The sequence below is a fragment of the Antechinus flavipes genome, chromosome 4 (genome assembly GCF_016432865.1).
Source record: "Antechinus flavipes isolate AdamAnt ecotype Samford, QLD, Australia chromosome 4, AdamAnt_v2, whole genome shotgun sequence".
In the NCBI taxonomy this organism is placed as follows: Eukaryota; Metazoa; Chordata; class Mammalia; order Dasyuromorphia; family Dasyuridae; genus Antechinus; species Antechinus flavipes.
In genome coordinates, this window is record NC_067401.1 from 110,484,479 (window position 1) to 110,499,512 (window position 15,034).

General features: G+C 38.2%; 1 protein-coding gene across 1 annotated transcript; it reads left to right on the forward strand.

Annotated features, from left to right (window-relative positions):
- The first annotated feature begins 1,620 nt into the window (after nucleotides 1-1,620).
- On the forward strand, nucleotides 1,621-14,970 carry YY1AP1 (YY1 associated protein 1). Its single transcript, XM_051993852.1, has 9 exons — nucleotides 1,621-3,631; nucleotides 4,064-4,150; nucleotides 5,293-5,491; nucleotides 8,838-8,982; nucleotides 9,301-9,451; nucleotides 10,020-10,136; nucleotides 11,442-12,792; nucleotides 12,949-13,088; nucleotides 13,865-14,970. Exons 1-9 carry the CDS (start codon nucleotides 3,545-3,547, stop codon nucleotides 14,045-14,047), a joined length of 2,460 nt encoding a protein of 819 aa, XP_051849812.1. The 5' UTR covers nucleotides 1,621-3,544; the 3' UTR covers nucleotides 14,048-14,970.
- Nucleotides 14,971-15,034: the final 64 nt, after the last annotated feature.

Sequence of the window (15,034 nt, forward strand, 5' to 3'; positions counted from 1 at the left end):
AATCGGAACAGAAACGAGTGTCAATATAAAGTAATTATTAAATAAAAAATTAAAAAAAAAAAACAAACCCCCAGCATAATTGAAAAGATTCTTAAGTTCTAGCACATAATTAGTTTAAGCAATATTTGATAGGAAAAAAATTGTGGTACAACAAAAGAATTGAAATGGGACCTGGCAGGTATACTTATTAGTCAACTCTAAATTGTTCATGAATTACATAATTTGTGAATTATCTCTACCAGATTTTTAAACCCAAATTTACTTTCCTTTTAACTTCTCATTTTCCATTGTGGTCAGCTAGGAATTCTCAAATTATTAGCATAAATGAGCTATTTAGGGGATGGAAGGAATAATTATACACACCAAAAATTAAAAAATGAATGTAACATTTAAATAACTTGCCTAAATATTCTATTCTTCAAATCCCAACATCATTTTTTGCATATAGACAATTTTGCCTCATTTGCCATACATTTCCCTTTCTTTAGCCCCACTGACTTGTGATATATATCGATTAGAAGATGGTTTTAATGTTACTTGTTTGTTAGATTTTCCTATTTCTTATGCCATTGAATAGAACAGCTATTGCCTTGAAAAGGGAAAAACGTTTTGAGTTCATTCAATAAAGAAATTAACATCTTTTGCCACAAGAGGAGAATCTGAAACTGGCTAATTTAATAGCCATAATTAACAACTCAAGGACAGCCTGATCCCAAACCCCAGAGTTATCAACATGTTACTCCCAGGAAATTATCTTTTAGGTTTTTTCATTTCTTGGTGCAGGCAGGGAACATCATTTAGAGAATGGGAATATAGAATTGGGTAGGCAGAGGAATGGACCCATTACTGAACCAAGAAGAGAAAGTTTTAGGATGGTAGTGCTGTTTTATGAGGGCTATGTGAGATCCATCTTCTGCGTTCTTCCAACACAGCCAGCATGGCACAGTACTCCTGCTTTAAGAAAGAGAATGGAAGACTCAGAAAGAAAAAAGTATGGGGAAAGGACTCATTCTTTCACAGGATTGAAGAAACCAAGCCTTAAGTGCCAAAGGGGTACAGATAAGTTTAGGAACTAGGAAGTAGGATTTTTTTTTCTCTTGAAAAATCATAGTTAGAAGGAAATTTTAAGATGAGACAAAAGCATATTGTAGGAATTTCAACTCAGGAGCCAAGTTGTAGAACTATGTAAAAATACCCCTTCTTTGCTTGCTGGTGTTTGGCTAATCATTTGCTCAATCATTATTTTGGGGTCCTTGTTTCCAATTTTTTTTGATCACATACTCCATCAACCTAAATGTTTATACACATACCTCCAATACCTGTATAATCATTTATAAATTATACATATATAATAATGTACTTGTGTATATTATACCAATATAGAAATTTCAAAAGGACAAGATAAAGATGAGATAAAGTGTTTAAAATTTTTTATTTTATCATTAATGGTACATAAAATCTCTTTGCTCTCACTAAAAATGAGGACAATATAATTGAATATACTTTATTATTTTGAAAAACGTTGTTTAAAATTGCTTTCTACCTTTTTTTTTTGAAGATTGGTTCTAAGTTCATTGCAAAAGCTTTTTGAGGGAGGCCTCAGTAATTTTTAAGTGAAAGGGGGTCCTGAGATCAAAAGTTTGAGAATTGCCAATTTAAATGAACAGAATTCTTGTGATTATCCTTTCCCTCTTGGGAATTATGCTCTGATTTCCACAATCACTATCATGATGGGATTGTTCCAGGAATAGGTGGGTGAAGAGGAGGATGATAAGGATGAAAAGTATAGAAATGAGCAGGTAGTTAGTATTGGTGGTAGCATTAGAAAAAGACTGTTCATCTATATAGAAATTGTTCCCTGGATTGGCTGGGGGGAGGGAGAGAGGCTAGAAGCAAGGCTGATGCCTTGAAGTTCAAGGTCACATTTTTTAAATCTCTAGTATGTTGGGTATGCTTCCACCAAAATGTTAGGGGAGGTGATAACTGAGAAGATAGTAGGTTTGACTTATATGAAATGTACTGTCTTCTGTATTCTTCATTGCTGCTTCAGTTAGTTTGACTTGCCTGGCTGTTTGTGGTGGTTGATGTCAGGGGCTAGAAAGTTAACTTAAATTTAGACTCTCTCACCTGGTCTGTAATGGAAAATAAGTTGTTAGGATTATAACCAACCATAATTCTGGAGGTCTTAAGATAATTTTTTTTTTTGCATTGTTGCCTCACAGTGTACCAGCTGCTCATTTTTTTTTTAAATAACTTTTTATTGATAGAACTCATGCCAGGGTAATTTTTTACAGCATTATCCCTTGCACTCATTTCTGTTCCGATTTTTCCCCTCCCTTCCTCCACCCCCTCCCCCAGATGGCAAGCAATCCTTTACATGTCGAATAGGTTACAATATATATGATAAATTTTTTATTGAAATTTTGTTTCCTTCATCATCATTGTTATCCCATGTAGCCCTTTCCCCCCTGGAAAATCATTTCATATGACAAATAGGATTTTTTAATAGAGGGAAAGGAAAAAAAACTTATCCAAACTGAGTAATACATTGAAAAGGTTTAAAAATATATGCAACATATAGCTCTTGTGGACCTCCCCTCCCATCTCTCACCTCCCTTGGGTGTATCTCCTTATATCTTTTCATTTAAGAGATGATTAATCCATATAACTTTTTCATTTTTGATGTGTAATAATTCTTTCTATTTACATTATTGTAGTTACTGTGTATGTGATTTTCTTTGCTCTGCATCAGTTCATATATATCTTTCCATCTTTCTCTGTATTCCTCAAATACATCATTAATTACAGCACAGTAGTATTCCATTATGTTCATGTAACACAGTTTGTTTAGCCATTCTTCTAGGTGATGGATATCTGCTTGTTTCTAGTGCTTAGCTATCACAAAGAAAAGGCATGCTTTAAATATTTTGATGTATATGAGGATTTTTTTTCTTATCAATGAAATTTCTTGAAGCATAAGCCTAATAATGGAGTCTCTAGGTCAAATTTAAGTGACTTTGTTCACATAATTCCAAATTGCTTTTTAAAATGATTGTGCTGTTTCTTAGTTCCCCCAATATATCAGTGCCATTATTTCACAATTTCTCCAATACTATTGCCACTTTTTGTTATTTTATGCTCTGATTTCACACGTGTGATACATGATACACAGATGTGTGATACATACATCTCCCTATTTATTCATCTATCCATTTATTTATTTGTTTTTTGGGTGTGGCCAATATAGGAATTTATTTTGCTTAATTACACATGTTTATAACAGAAATTTTGTTTTGTTCTTGCGTCCTCAGTAAGCAGAAAAGAAGAAAGGTAAAAAGAAGAAAAAGGATTTTTTCAGCGAATAAATTGTTATGGAACAAAGGAAATGTCTGAAATTATTCACTTTCTGTTGGAGACAGGTTTGAAGAACTACTAACAAACTTGCCTAATGAGCAAAATCATGTCATAAATAAGTTGGTGGCACACTTAATGTTCAAGAAGTCTTTCCTAAGCAGAAGCAGGAAGCACAGAAGGCCAACCAGAGATGTCCAAGCCCCAGCGGGAGAACACCATGCCCATGATGGTTCTAGATGCAGCTCAAAAAAAGAGACTCCAGCAGCAGATGCAGCAGGTGAGACTCCACTCAGAGGAGACGAGGTCCACAGAGACTTCTTGATATTAATAAAAATTAAAATATAGCATCTTTGGGAAGGGATTTGCAAAGACCCAGGATTATGCCAAACATACCTGCAGGCTTCAGTGTCCATGGTAACAGACATCCATTTAAAATACACCCTAGAATTTAACAGCCCTCACAGAACAGAGGAAGTTTTATATCCAATTAAAGTTTTATATATAAAGTTTTATATCCACTCTACATTTCTCATGCTCATTGCTTCTGCTTTTATATCTGATAAATTCAAGTCAAGGAAGCATATTGAACCTGATCAGTATCCTCCGCAGGAAGCACACGATTTGGATTATAGTTGCAAACACTTTGGTATAATCTGTCTAAGTCCTAGATCTCTGATGTATTTTGTTTTCTCTGTTTCTCCCTCGCCAGCATGTTCAACTCCTGACTCAGATCCATCTTCTGGCCAGCACCAACCCTAGCCTCAGTTCGGAGGCCAGTACCACCAAGATGTTCCTCGTAAGCTCGTTTATACATGAGTCTGCACATTGACGTGCACAATAACGCTTGGCCAGTGGTTTTCCAAAATCACTCACCCTACCTGATTTACAGTGATCCCTTCATTTATATTCACTGGTTCTCCTTGATCCTAGCTTTTTTTACCTTTTCTTCCTTTTTCTTCTCATATTGCCTAAGAATTCATAGGCATCCACTTACTGCCTTGTTCCTCCCCCCACCAGGTTCCTATGAAAAGGCAGAGAGTATATTGTTTCCACCACCGTTCTACATTTTGTGTAGATATGCTAGGTTGTTGAGTTTTTCTTCTCCTATCTTAGCATGTGCTGTGTTTTCTAAGTTACAGTTAACCACTAGGGATTTATCTATTCCCCTTAGAGGAGTTTGCAGAATGTAAAAAATAACATGATGTATGATGTAGGGAGGGAATTAAAGGAATAGAACTTTAAATCCTAAAATTTCTTCCATTATAAAACTATCCTTGAGATTGATAACAAGGGTTTTGATGTACTGTTTCTTAGATATCATCATTTCATTGATAAGATTGCTTAGCTCTTTAGTCTTTTCTGTGATAATATTTGACTACCTGTTTTCCAAATGTTATATCCACTTCATTTGAGTCTCACAACTACCTTAAAAAAAAAGGGAGATGCTATTATTTTCCTTCTTTTATGAATGGGGAAACTGAGGCTTATGGAAATTGCCTTTTCTGCAGAGTGCTAGTGAATGTCTGAGATAGGGTTTGAATCGAAATCTTCCTGAATCTGAGTCCAGTGTTCTAGCCAGGACCTAACTCTCAACTAGCTTATGGTTTAGTTTGGTCTGATTTGGAAAAGAATACACTCATAAAAAAGACATTTTTAATGTACAGATGAAAATAAGCAAATACAGTATGAACAAGAAATGTTTATGCTTCTAGCATTTTGACTAATGGAGGAATCAGAATGGATAGAGGTTTATTAGGGAGTACTTTTCTTAAAGAGGCTCTAAATAGAATTTGTTTTACTACTGAAATACTATTTTTTCCTATCTTATATCTCTTCCCTCTAAGTAGAAAGAGTTTCTTGACTGGGTTTGTGGGTTGCATGGTATTCCTTATGTATGTCTATGACACAACTTAACTATTGTGTTTTATATTTTCCTAGAGGGAACTGGGGACCTTTGCTCAAAGCTCTATTGTCCTTCACCAGCAGTTCAACTCCAAGTTTCAGACCACATTCCAGCCTTGTAATCTGAAGGGTGCTATACAGCTTATTGAAGATTTTCATTCACACGTCAACATTGACTTGAGCCCCCAAAAAAAGGTCCAGAAGAATGATGAGGGACAAAATCCTGAATATCCAAGTAGGATTCTGAATGTGTGGTGATGTTGTTCTTTTGGGAGAACTTGTCAAATGTAATCTGGGTTGGCAAGAGACAGGATGGCACTTTATGTTCCATCCTGTTTTGTCTTACTCCTTTGGGACTCTTCCATATCCTTTACATAATTTGGATGGATTAAGCCAGGAAGAGAACATGGGTTAGGTGACAATGGAAGAAGTAATAGGGGGAAAAGTTAGTGCCAAAAGTGGAGATAGAGATAGGAATGATATTAAGTATAAGAGTTGGGGCAAGTAATAATTGGTTGTATGTGAATTTCAGAGAATTCTTCAGGTCACTATAACATATATTCTACATTAAGTTCACCTGAGTTATGCTAATAAGAATATTTATATTTCAAAGCACTCATCTTATACACATATCTTTTTGGGGCAAGTGGATTTTCATTTTGCAAACGGATAAACTGGGACACAGAAACTAAGCAATTTTGTTTGGTTTGTGTAATTAGTAATGATGGTACTAGGACTAGAGCCCAAGTTTCCCAACCCCTAATATAGGGTTCTTTCCAGTGATTCAGGTGAAAAGAAATGTGAATTCGGGTTAGATTTAGCTCTGACATTCTGTGTGACTGTTTTCATAGTGCTGTGTGATACGTCTAGACCCTGTGATTTCACTGGGGCCTTTTTTCCACCTGGGAAGATTATACCCTGTATATAACATAGTCTGAGAGAGCTATTTAAAACTAAGATGGGTTAAATAACCTGCCTCTGGATTCTCACTGGAGAGTCAGATCTAGATCTTAGCACATTATCTGAACCTTGCCATCCAGCATGTTGTCCAAAATACAAAGTAACAGGCTTAGTTCTGATTCAGTTTGATTTACGAGGTACTTTTTTTGGGTGGGCTTGGGGGAATAGAGCTTTCATTTGGCTAAAAATAAACATATACATTAAATTTGAATCAGGATCAATATGGTTTAGTCTGTACTTTTGTTTATAGTTTGATTTTGAGTCAAAGTCCTTGGCTCATTTTATTAAAATAAAGCGTGTGAAGGACTTGCACTCACCAAGATACACTTTGTAAAAGTCCTTCATTGAGATTTCACTGATGCCCATTCAAAGTTCCTACTCCTGTAATTCTAGGCACAAAATGATTTTTCCTTTGGAGACTTTGAAGCATTTTACAGAAGAAGAAATAAATTTGGCAGATCTATCCAGAATGACATTTAAAAACGGACAGACATTGAGGGACTTAATGGTTCAGGTCTTCTCAGGATTTTCTAGTTACATCTTAGAAGGGACACAGGAGAACTTGATATGACAAGTTGAACAGAACAATGGGATTTAGAAACTGTGAAAAAGAAAGGTTAGAAAAATGGAGACTTTTTATTTTGGAGAAGGTTCTAGGAAAATAGAACTAAGGAGACTGCATTTATATATGAAGGATGAGAGGGCAGATCTGTAACTTGTCCTTCAAAAATGTGATGAATAATTATTTAAATGGGCTCAATTGATTTTCATTTACAAGAAAATAAGGAGACTTGAATTGATGTCTAAGGTTGGAGGAAAGATTGGAAGGATCTAGTCAGTTACCAACTCTTTCTGTTTCTACCTTCATGACATCCTTTACAGGTGATCCCCTTTCTCTTCTCATGTGGCTACTACCCTTAATTTTGCCCCTTATCAACTTTGGCCTCTTCATTAGTCTTCCTATTTCCAGCCTCCTCTCTTTAGTCTAGCCTCCACAGAGTTGCCAAAGTCATTTTACTTAAGTGTAGATTTGATCATGTCACTCCCTTTTCTAGTAAATTCCAGTGGCTTCTTGCTGCCTCTATAATAAAATATAAACAACTCTTTTTGGTATTTTTCCTTTTCTTTTATGTAAAACCATTTATTTTCAAAACATATGCATAGATAGTTTTCAACATTTACCCTTGCAAAATGGCAAGTAATCTAATATATGTTAAACATGTGCATTTCTTTCTACACATATTTCTACAATTATGCTGCATAAGAAAAATCAAAGAGGAAAAAAATGAGAAAAAACTCAAAATGCAAGCAAATAGCATCTGTTTGGTATTTAAGGTTCTTCAAAAACTAGTTTGAACCTATCTTTCCAGCTATATTGTATTAGACCAGAGATTTTTTTTTTTAAATAACTTTTTATTGATAGAACGCATGCCAGGGTAATTTTTTTACAGCATTATCCCTTGCATTCACTTCTGTTCCGATTTTTCCCCTCCCTCCCTCCACCCCCTCTCCCAGATAACAAGCAGTCCTTTACATGTTGAATAGGTTAAAGTATATCCTAGATACAATATATGTGTGCAGAACCGAACAGTTTTCTTGTTGCACAGGGAGAATTGAATTCAGAAGGTATAAATAACCCGGGAAGAAAAACAAAAATGCAAGCAGTTTATATTCATCTCCCAGTGTTCTTTCTTTGGGTGTAGCTGCTTCTGTCCATCTTTGATCAATTGAAACTGAATTAGCTCTCTTTATCTAAGAGATCCACTTCCATCAGAATACATCCTCAAACACTATCGTTGTTGAGGTATAGAATGATCTCCTGGTTCTGCTCATTTCACTTAGCATCAGTTCATGTAAGTCTCGCCAGTCCTCTCTGTATTCATCCCTCTGTAGACCAGAGATACTTAATTTGTGGTCTACAAACTGATTTTTAAAATATTTTGGTAACGGTAAGTCAGTATTTGATTTTCCTTTGGAATCCTACATATTTTATCTTATGCATTAAAAACGTTATTCCAAGGGAGGATTAATCAAATTGCCAAATGAAATTGACACAAAAAGGTTATAACGTTTGTAATTAGATATTACTCCCTGCACTCTCTGGTCCCAGTCAAAGGGGAATATTCCTTACACAGAATCTGTCTCCTGAATCTATGTCTTTTCCTTGGTCATCTCTCATACTTGGAATATCTTCTTTTCTCATCCCCACTTCGCAGACTTCCTGTCTTTCTACTTGAAGCCTTTCCTGATGCTTTTCTCTTCCCTCCCCCAGGCTGAACATTAGTTTTCTCTCTAATAATTTTGCATTTAATGTCTTTACATTTTATTCTTTAAATATCAACATTTTCCTGCACATAATAAATGTATCTGTTGTCTCTCTTTAATGGAAATACAAGTTTCTTAAAACTTAAAAAAAAAATCATGTTCCAATGTTTAACTGTTTGGCATGTAGTAGATACTTAAATGCTTGTTCATTGATTTCTTTTTTGTCATTGCTTTTTCTAAAGACTATTGTATGTAATTGAAAGACAACTTGGGCTAAAGAATGCAAAGAGAAGTACTAGTTGATTTCTGAACCCGTATAGTTCAAGATTTCTGTGAACCGTAGATTCTTCTTACAGCCAATGAATTTCCTTGTCTGCCAAAGCAAGTGGCCTGGATTCTGGCCACAAGCAAGGTCTTCATGTATCCAGAGCTGCTCCCAATACGTTCCCTGAAGGTGAAGCATCCCAAGGATAAGATATTTTTCACCAAAGCAGAGGACAAGTAGGTATTCAATAGGAAGAAGGAAAAATAAAAGAAAAAAGGCCAGGGCGGGGAGGGGAGGGGGAAGAGAAGGAGGGGAGCAGTCGCTTTAATGGGGCAGATAGAATATAAACAATATGACAGACACCAATAACCTGAGAATTACATGCAGAAGAACAGAGTTTTAGCCATTGGTCTTTGGTGGCTGAGAACAGAGAAAAATATCATAGAACGGGGGTGAGAGGTGGGAGTTGGAAATGAGTTTGAGGAGCTAGGAGAAATATTTGGAAGGAGAGGCAAAGCCTTTTTTTGAGTCTGTGCATTTTTTTTTTTTTTTAGTTTATTAGCTTTGGGGCTGAAACATTTTGAAGGGACTGAGTTTCCAAAGCCTCTAATCAGTAAATACCTCCTGACTGCCAAGTCTGATCACCAGCTGACTGTGAGAATCAAGAACCTCAACATCAGCCGGGCTCCTGACAATATCATCAAAGTGAGCTGCTCCTTTATTCTTTATATCTCTGTCCCATGCTCTCTTCCTTTTGTGGAAAAGGGTAACTTTGCTTGATAGAATATAGAATTGAGGACCCCAAGTTTTAAGTCAAACTTTTTTTGAAGCATTGAATTACGTTATGAACCTCCCTTTCTCCCTCTTTACCTGCTTCCCTGTGCTCTGGGTGAGGGGCAGTAGGGACCCTTCTCTTGACTCTTTGCTCTTGTTGCAGTTCCCCCTGGAGAGATGAGCAGAACTTAAGTAGTGTGACTGTCATCTTCATTTCCTCTATTCCTTCCCCTTCCCTCTCCTCTCCCCAGCTCTGTCTAGAGGAGAATTAAATATGGAATATTGGAATAAGCATGGGATCATGTAATTGAAGCATTAATTCAGCCTGAAGTGCAGAAACTCCCATCTTGACCTGTGTGTGATTCCTATATCTGCTTGCATCCATAGGAAAAGAAAAGGACTTTGATTTCCCCTGGGTTACTCCCTTCCTTCTTCCCTTCCCCTATCCCAGCCTGGCATAACATGAGAATTATCGTGCATGTTTATTCTTTGTTCTCAGTATTACAAGAAGACGAAACAATTGCCAATATTGTTTAAGTGCTGTGAGGAGCTTCAGCCTGATCAATGGAAGCCTCCTGTAGAAAGGGAAGAGCGACACCTTCCTTTCTGGTTAAAGGTATAGTCCTAATTGTTCCTACAGAAAACCAGAGTTATCATGGAAGACCCACTGCAAGAGACTTATTAAGAGGTCTAGTTCAAGCCTGTAATGCAATAGTCATCAAATTGGGCTGCAAGAAAGTTTAGGAAATGTTCTTACCTACTCTGAACTTCTAACTTCTAGATGAGATTTTCTCTTGTGTTGGGAATGCCTTACAGAGATAACATAATTTCTTTTTGTTTCTAGTATAACTGGATATATAACTGGATACTTTGAAAAAAAATTTCTTTCTAAGCTTAGTAATCATAAATAAACCCCTTCAGTTATTCAAAAGAAAATAAAAATGGTAGTAGGTGAAATAGTAAACTCCAATATTTGTGGTTAAATAAAAATATTTTTCAATAGTATTTTATTTTTCCAAATATATGTAAAGATAATTTTTGATGTTTATGTTTGTAAGACTTTGTATTCTAATTTTTTTTCCCGCTTTAAATTCCCTCCTCCCTAAGAAAGCTAGCAATCTGATCTAGGTTAAATATGTGCAAAGCTTTTTAAACCTATATCCATATTTGTTATGTTGTGCAAGAAAAATCAGATCAAAAGGGAAAAAACCACAAGAAAGGAAAAAAAACAAGTAAACATACAATAGCAACAACAAAAAGATGAAAATATTATACTTCAATTCACATTCAGTCTCTATAGTTCTCTCTCTGGATGCAGATGGCACTTTCCATCCATCACAAGTCTATTGGATTTTTTTGAATCATTTCCTTGTTGAAAAGGGCCAAAATCATCACAGTTGAACACATAATTTTGTTGTTACTCTCTATGGTGTTCTCTTAGTTCTGCTCACTTCACTTAGCATCAGTTCATGTAAGTAGTTCATGTCTTTCCAGATTTCTGAAATCAGCCTGCTCATCATTCTTAGAAACAGTAGTATTCCATTACATTCATATACCGTAACTTATTTAGCTATTCTGCAACTGATGGACATCCATTCAATTTCAAGTTCATTAGAATATTATTTAAACAACATGGTAAACACATTTCCTTTTTGCTTTCAAGTTCCTTCAGAATTTGTTTTCCTCATTTTGATATAAAATTCTTGTTTTCCATGGGAAGGTTTTCAGCACTAGGGGAAGGAGAAAGTATTTAGAATATAGTCAGAATGGTTATTTAGGGAGTAGAGGTTTGTTGGGATGGGAAGGAAGAAATATATTTTAAAGAGAGACCTTTAAGTCTCACAAAGTATCGAATGCCTGAAAACTTCCTAATTTCTCTTCAACCTGATAGGAAATCACCACAAGTTTGTCTTTCCCACAGGCCAGTTTACCAGCTATCCAGGAAGAAATACAGCAGTTAGATAATGATGCTGGAGGATCAGGAGACCTGTCTGAATTAGCTGAGACAAAATGTGACCCAGATCTGGAGTCAGGGAATGAGAGCCGCTATCCCCTGCTGCTGCCCAAGGGTGTGGTGCTGACCTTGAAACCACTTGCCAAACGCTTTTCTTCGAGGAAGATTTGGAGGCAGAAGTCGGTTCTGAAACCCCTCCTCATTCGCCCTGCCCCTGCTCTCCAGCCTTGTTCTAACGACAGTGCTCGAGGCAGATTAGCCCAGTGCGAGACCCTTCCAAGGAGAGGGGAGGCCCCAGATGCCCAGCTTAGGCAGCCAGCCACCATCTTGAAGACAGGGCCAAAGCCTTCGTCCTTGGGGGGCACAGGGCGTGGTGGTGGTGGGATTCCCATGAACTTGCCTCCTCTAGCCCCCAAGAACACAGCCAGGGCCCAAGCCTTCCTTTGTCCCTTTCCTGCAGCCTTTCAGTCCAAAGTCTTGCTGCCATCAGTTGTCGCTCCCAATCGAGGTGAGCCAAGGATGAAGCCCCCAAAGAGAAAATGGGCTGAGGCCTCCCGTCTCCTGAAGCCTGCCCCTGTCCTTCCCTCTCCCCGGATGATCCTTACGGTTCCTGCCACTGCTGTGGGAGTTGTGGGTCTCAACAGCCGTTTTAATGTGATCCAGCCTCCGAGAACTATAGCTCAGAACCCTCAGACCATCCCCATAACCACTCTCTTGGTTAGCCCCACATCCTTTATCTGTCCATTAAACCAGCCCCTTATCACTTCTTCTATTCCGCCTTTACTTGTTTCTGGAAATCCTGTGAATCTCCCTGTGCCATCGACCCCTGCAGAAAACACCCAGGTGAAATCAGGCATTCCTGGTCCTCAGCCTGAAGGGGAAAGTGCCTTTCCCACTGTGGCGCCCAAGCAGGAGCCCCAGGACTCATCTCCTCCTTGTTCGAGCCCCTACCCCAAAGAAAAACACAGCCCGGGGCCTCCCCCACCAAGTGGGGACCGTCAGGGACACCTGTTTGAGAGCAGTGCTCATAGCTGGACAGTTGTGAAGATGCTAGATGGGAGGCAAGTCCTGCAGCCGCTGTCTCGTGCCTCTCAGATGGCCATCGATTGTCTGCCAGAGAATTTACTGAAGATTGTTAAAGTAGAACCTGAGGAGCTTGAGGAGGAAGCCAGCTGGCCTTGGAACAGGTTCCCTGAGCCAGACATTTGTGATGAAATTAAAAAAGAGGTCTCCATGGAGTCGGAGGTGGAACCCCCATATGAGGAGGCAGATGGTGCTCCCCAAGTGAAGCAAGAGGCCGATTTACAAGAGGAGGAAGGTGAGACAGCAGTGGGAACTCCTGGTGAAGGGAAGCCAGGAGGAAAGATGAGCAAAGGGTCTCCCAAGAATACTTCCTCTTCCACTAATCCTGATACCATACTTAGTAGTCTCTTAGGTAAGCCTGAGGACTCATCCAGTGTTGTTGGTCTGACAGTGAGGACCCATGCTGGGCCAGAAACAGGAGGTGAAAAACTTAAGCCAAAAGAGGAGGAGGAGGAGGAGGAGGATTTTGACGAAGATGAAGAAATGACATCTGACTCTGAAGATGATGTGCCATTTGTTCCAGAGCTTCAGGTGGGAGTTTGGGGTATAAACACTGTAATTGAAGACTTCAGTCTATGTTCAATGTATAATCATCTCTCGATTATCCTGAAGTGGGCGTTAGGGACAAGAGGCATGGAGAATAATACCATAGATAACTTGAAAATAATTTTATTTGGCTTTGGAATATATTGTAAGCTTTCATAATTTACTGAGTGTTAAAAATGATAAAATGTTTTAATAGAAGGGAATTGAACTTACTATGGACCAGCTGTCACAGAATGGCCTATGTAGAGATAATTGAATTTCTTGTATATCCAGTTGCACAGGAGAGTGAGTGAGCTTTGTCAAAAGAGGGAGGGACAATAATAGTTCAGGATGACAGGATCAAGAAATCATCAAGCCTGAACCCTTCATTTGTATTTGATAGAATTGAGGTTGAGTCTTGGCAAAAAGTTACACAGGTTAATAGTAAAGTAACAAAAGTAATAGTAGTGGAACTAGGATTGAAACTCAGATATTGACTCCAAAACTTGGATCCTGCCTTTTGGTTTCCTGGAGCAGATAATGCTAAAAATCTTCAGGAAAGAAAGATCATTGAATGGTCATCTTGTTTCTGCTATTCCCTCTAGGCAGCCTGGTAGCTTACCCCACACATCTCTTAATCATCCCCCTACCACCTAAATTATGAATCGTGGCCAGATAGTGGAGGTCCCCCCCCTTACTGCCTAACATCTTTTTGTGTTCCATTTGTAAATTTGGATCCTCAATGGATGGAGATATGAGCAATGATCAAAAGGGTTTTGTAGGAGACTGTGGAGAAGCCGACATGTCTGGTGTCTGGGAGGTGCGTGGGCCAGGAGAGTGATTCTAAAGAAGAGAAACCTTGGAAAGAGAATTCTTGTCCTGAGGTTGTGGTGAAACTGGAGAAAGATGATGAAATGATGGATGAAGCAGATAGAGATCCTTCCTTCCACCCTTGTTTCACCTAAAGTGGTCCCAGAAATGGGGACCAAAAGGATGCCCAACCCAGGTGAGTTTGTTATGTTCACCTTGAGAAGCTCTCCAGAAAGATGGCCATTTAGTGCTCTTCATCATCCCCCACCAAGCATTTGAGAAAGGGCTCAATTCCAAACTTGCTTGCAGGATTTCCATTGAAATACCGCCAAAAGTAAATAATGTAACATCTTTGAAGGCAAGGACCATGTCTTACATATTTTTCCCTTTCATCAGAGGGCCTAGCACAGAACTGAGAACACAATAGGTGCTTCTCAACAAATATTTATTGGCTGAATCTCATCAAATGCCCATTGTGCATTTCCTTTCCTCAGTTTCTTTTTGCTAGTCCCTTACCATCTTAAATATGAAGCTTAGAGATGTCCATCTGTTATTATAAAGTCCCCTCTCCACCAAACACAAAGAGAGATACTCGAGACCTGACCACAAAGAAGAAATTGGAGGTGATTCCATTTGTTTGAAACCTGCTGCCCAGGTCTTTAAGGAAATGTTCTTGCCAACTGGCAATGTGCTCAAGCCCAAGAACCATGAATATTGGCCAAGAGGACAGTTTTGTAGGATTGTTTCTTCTCGTATCTTTCACTGACTGACATTTGTTGATTATGCAAAAGTTCAGATGGTCTTTGGGGATGTGCATTATTATCACAGGGATTTTTTTTTGGTCCAGACGTCCGTCTTCATTAATATAAGGAATTCCTAATGAGTTATTTGCTTATTCTAGGAGAGATCAGCATATATTTGGCAATTTAGCAGCGTAAAGTCAGTATATGTAAGAGCCAGTATTTGAATCCAGAACTCCCTGAATCCAGCTTTGTACTGTTCAAACTGCCTATCAATTTCTCTTAAATGCAGTTTTTTTCTCCCTCTCATCAAATAAAGCCAAAACTTTCAACTATACTTTTAGGGGAGAGCACCAATGCTGTTGGACATCCGGAGCTAGTGAAGCCCTGTAGGGGCTAGAA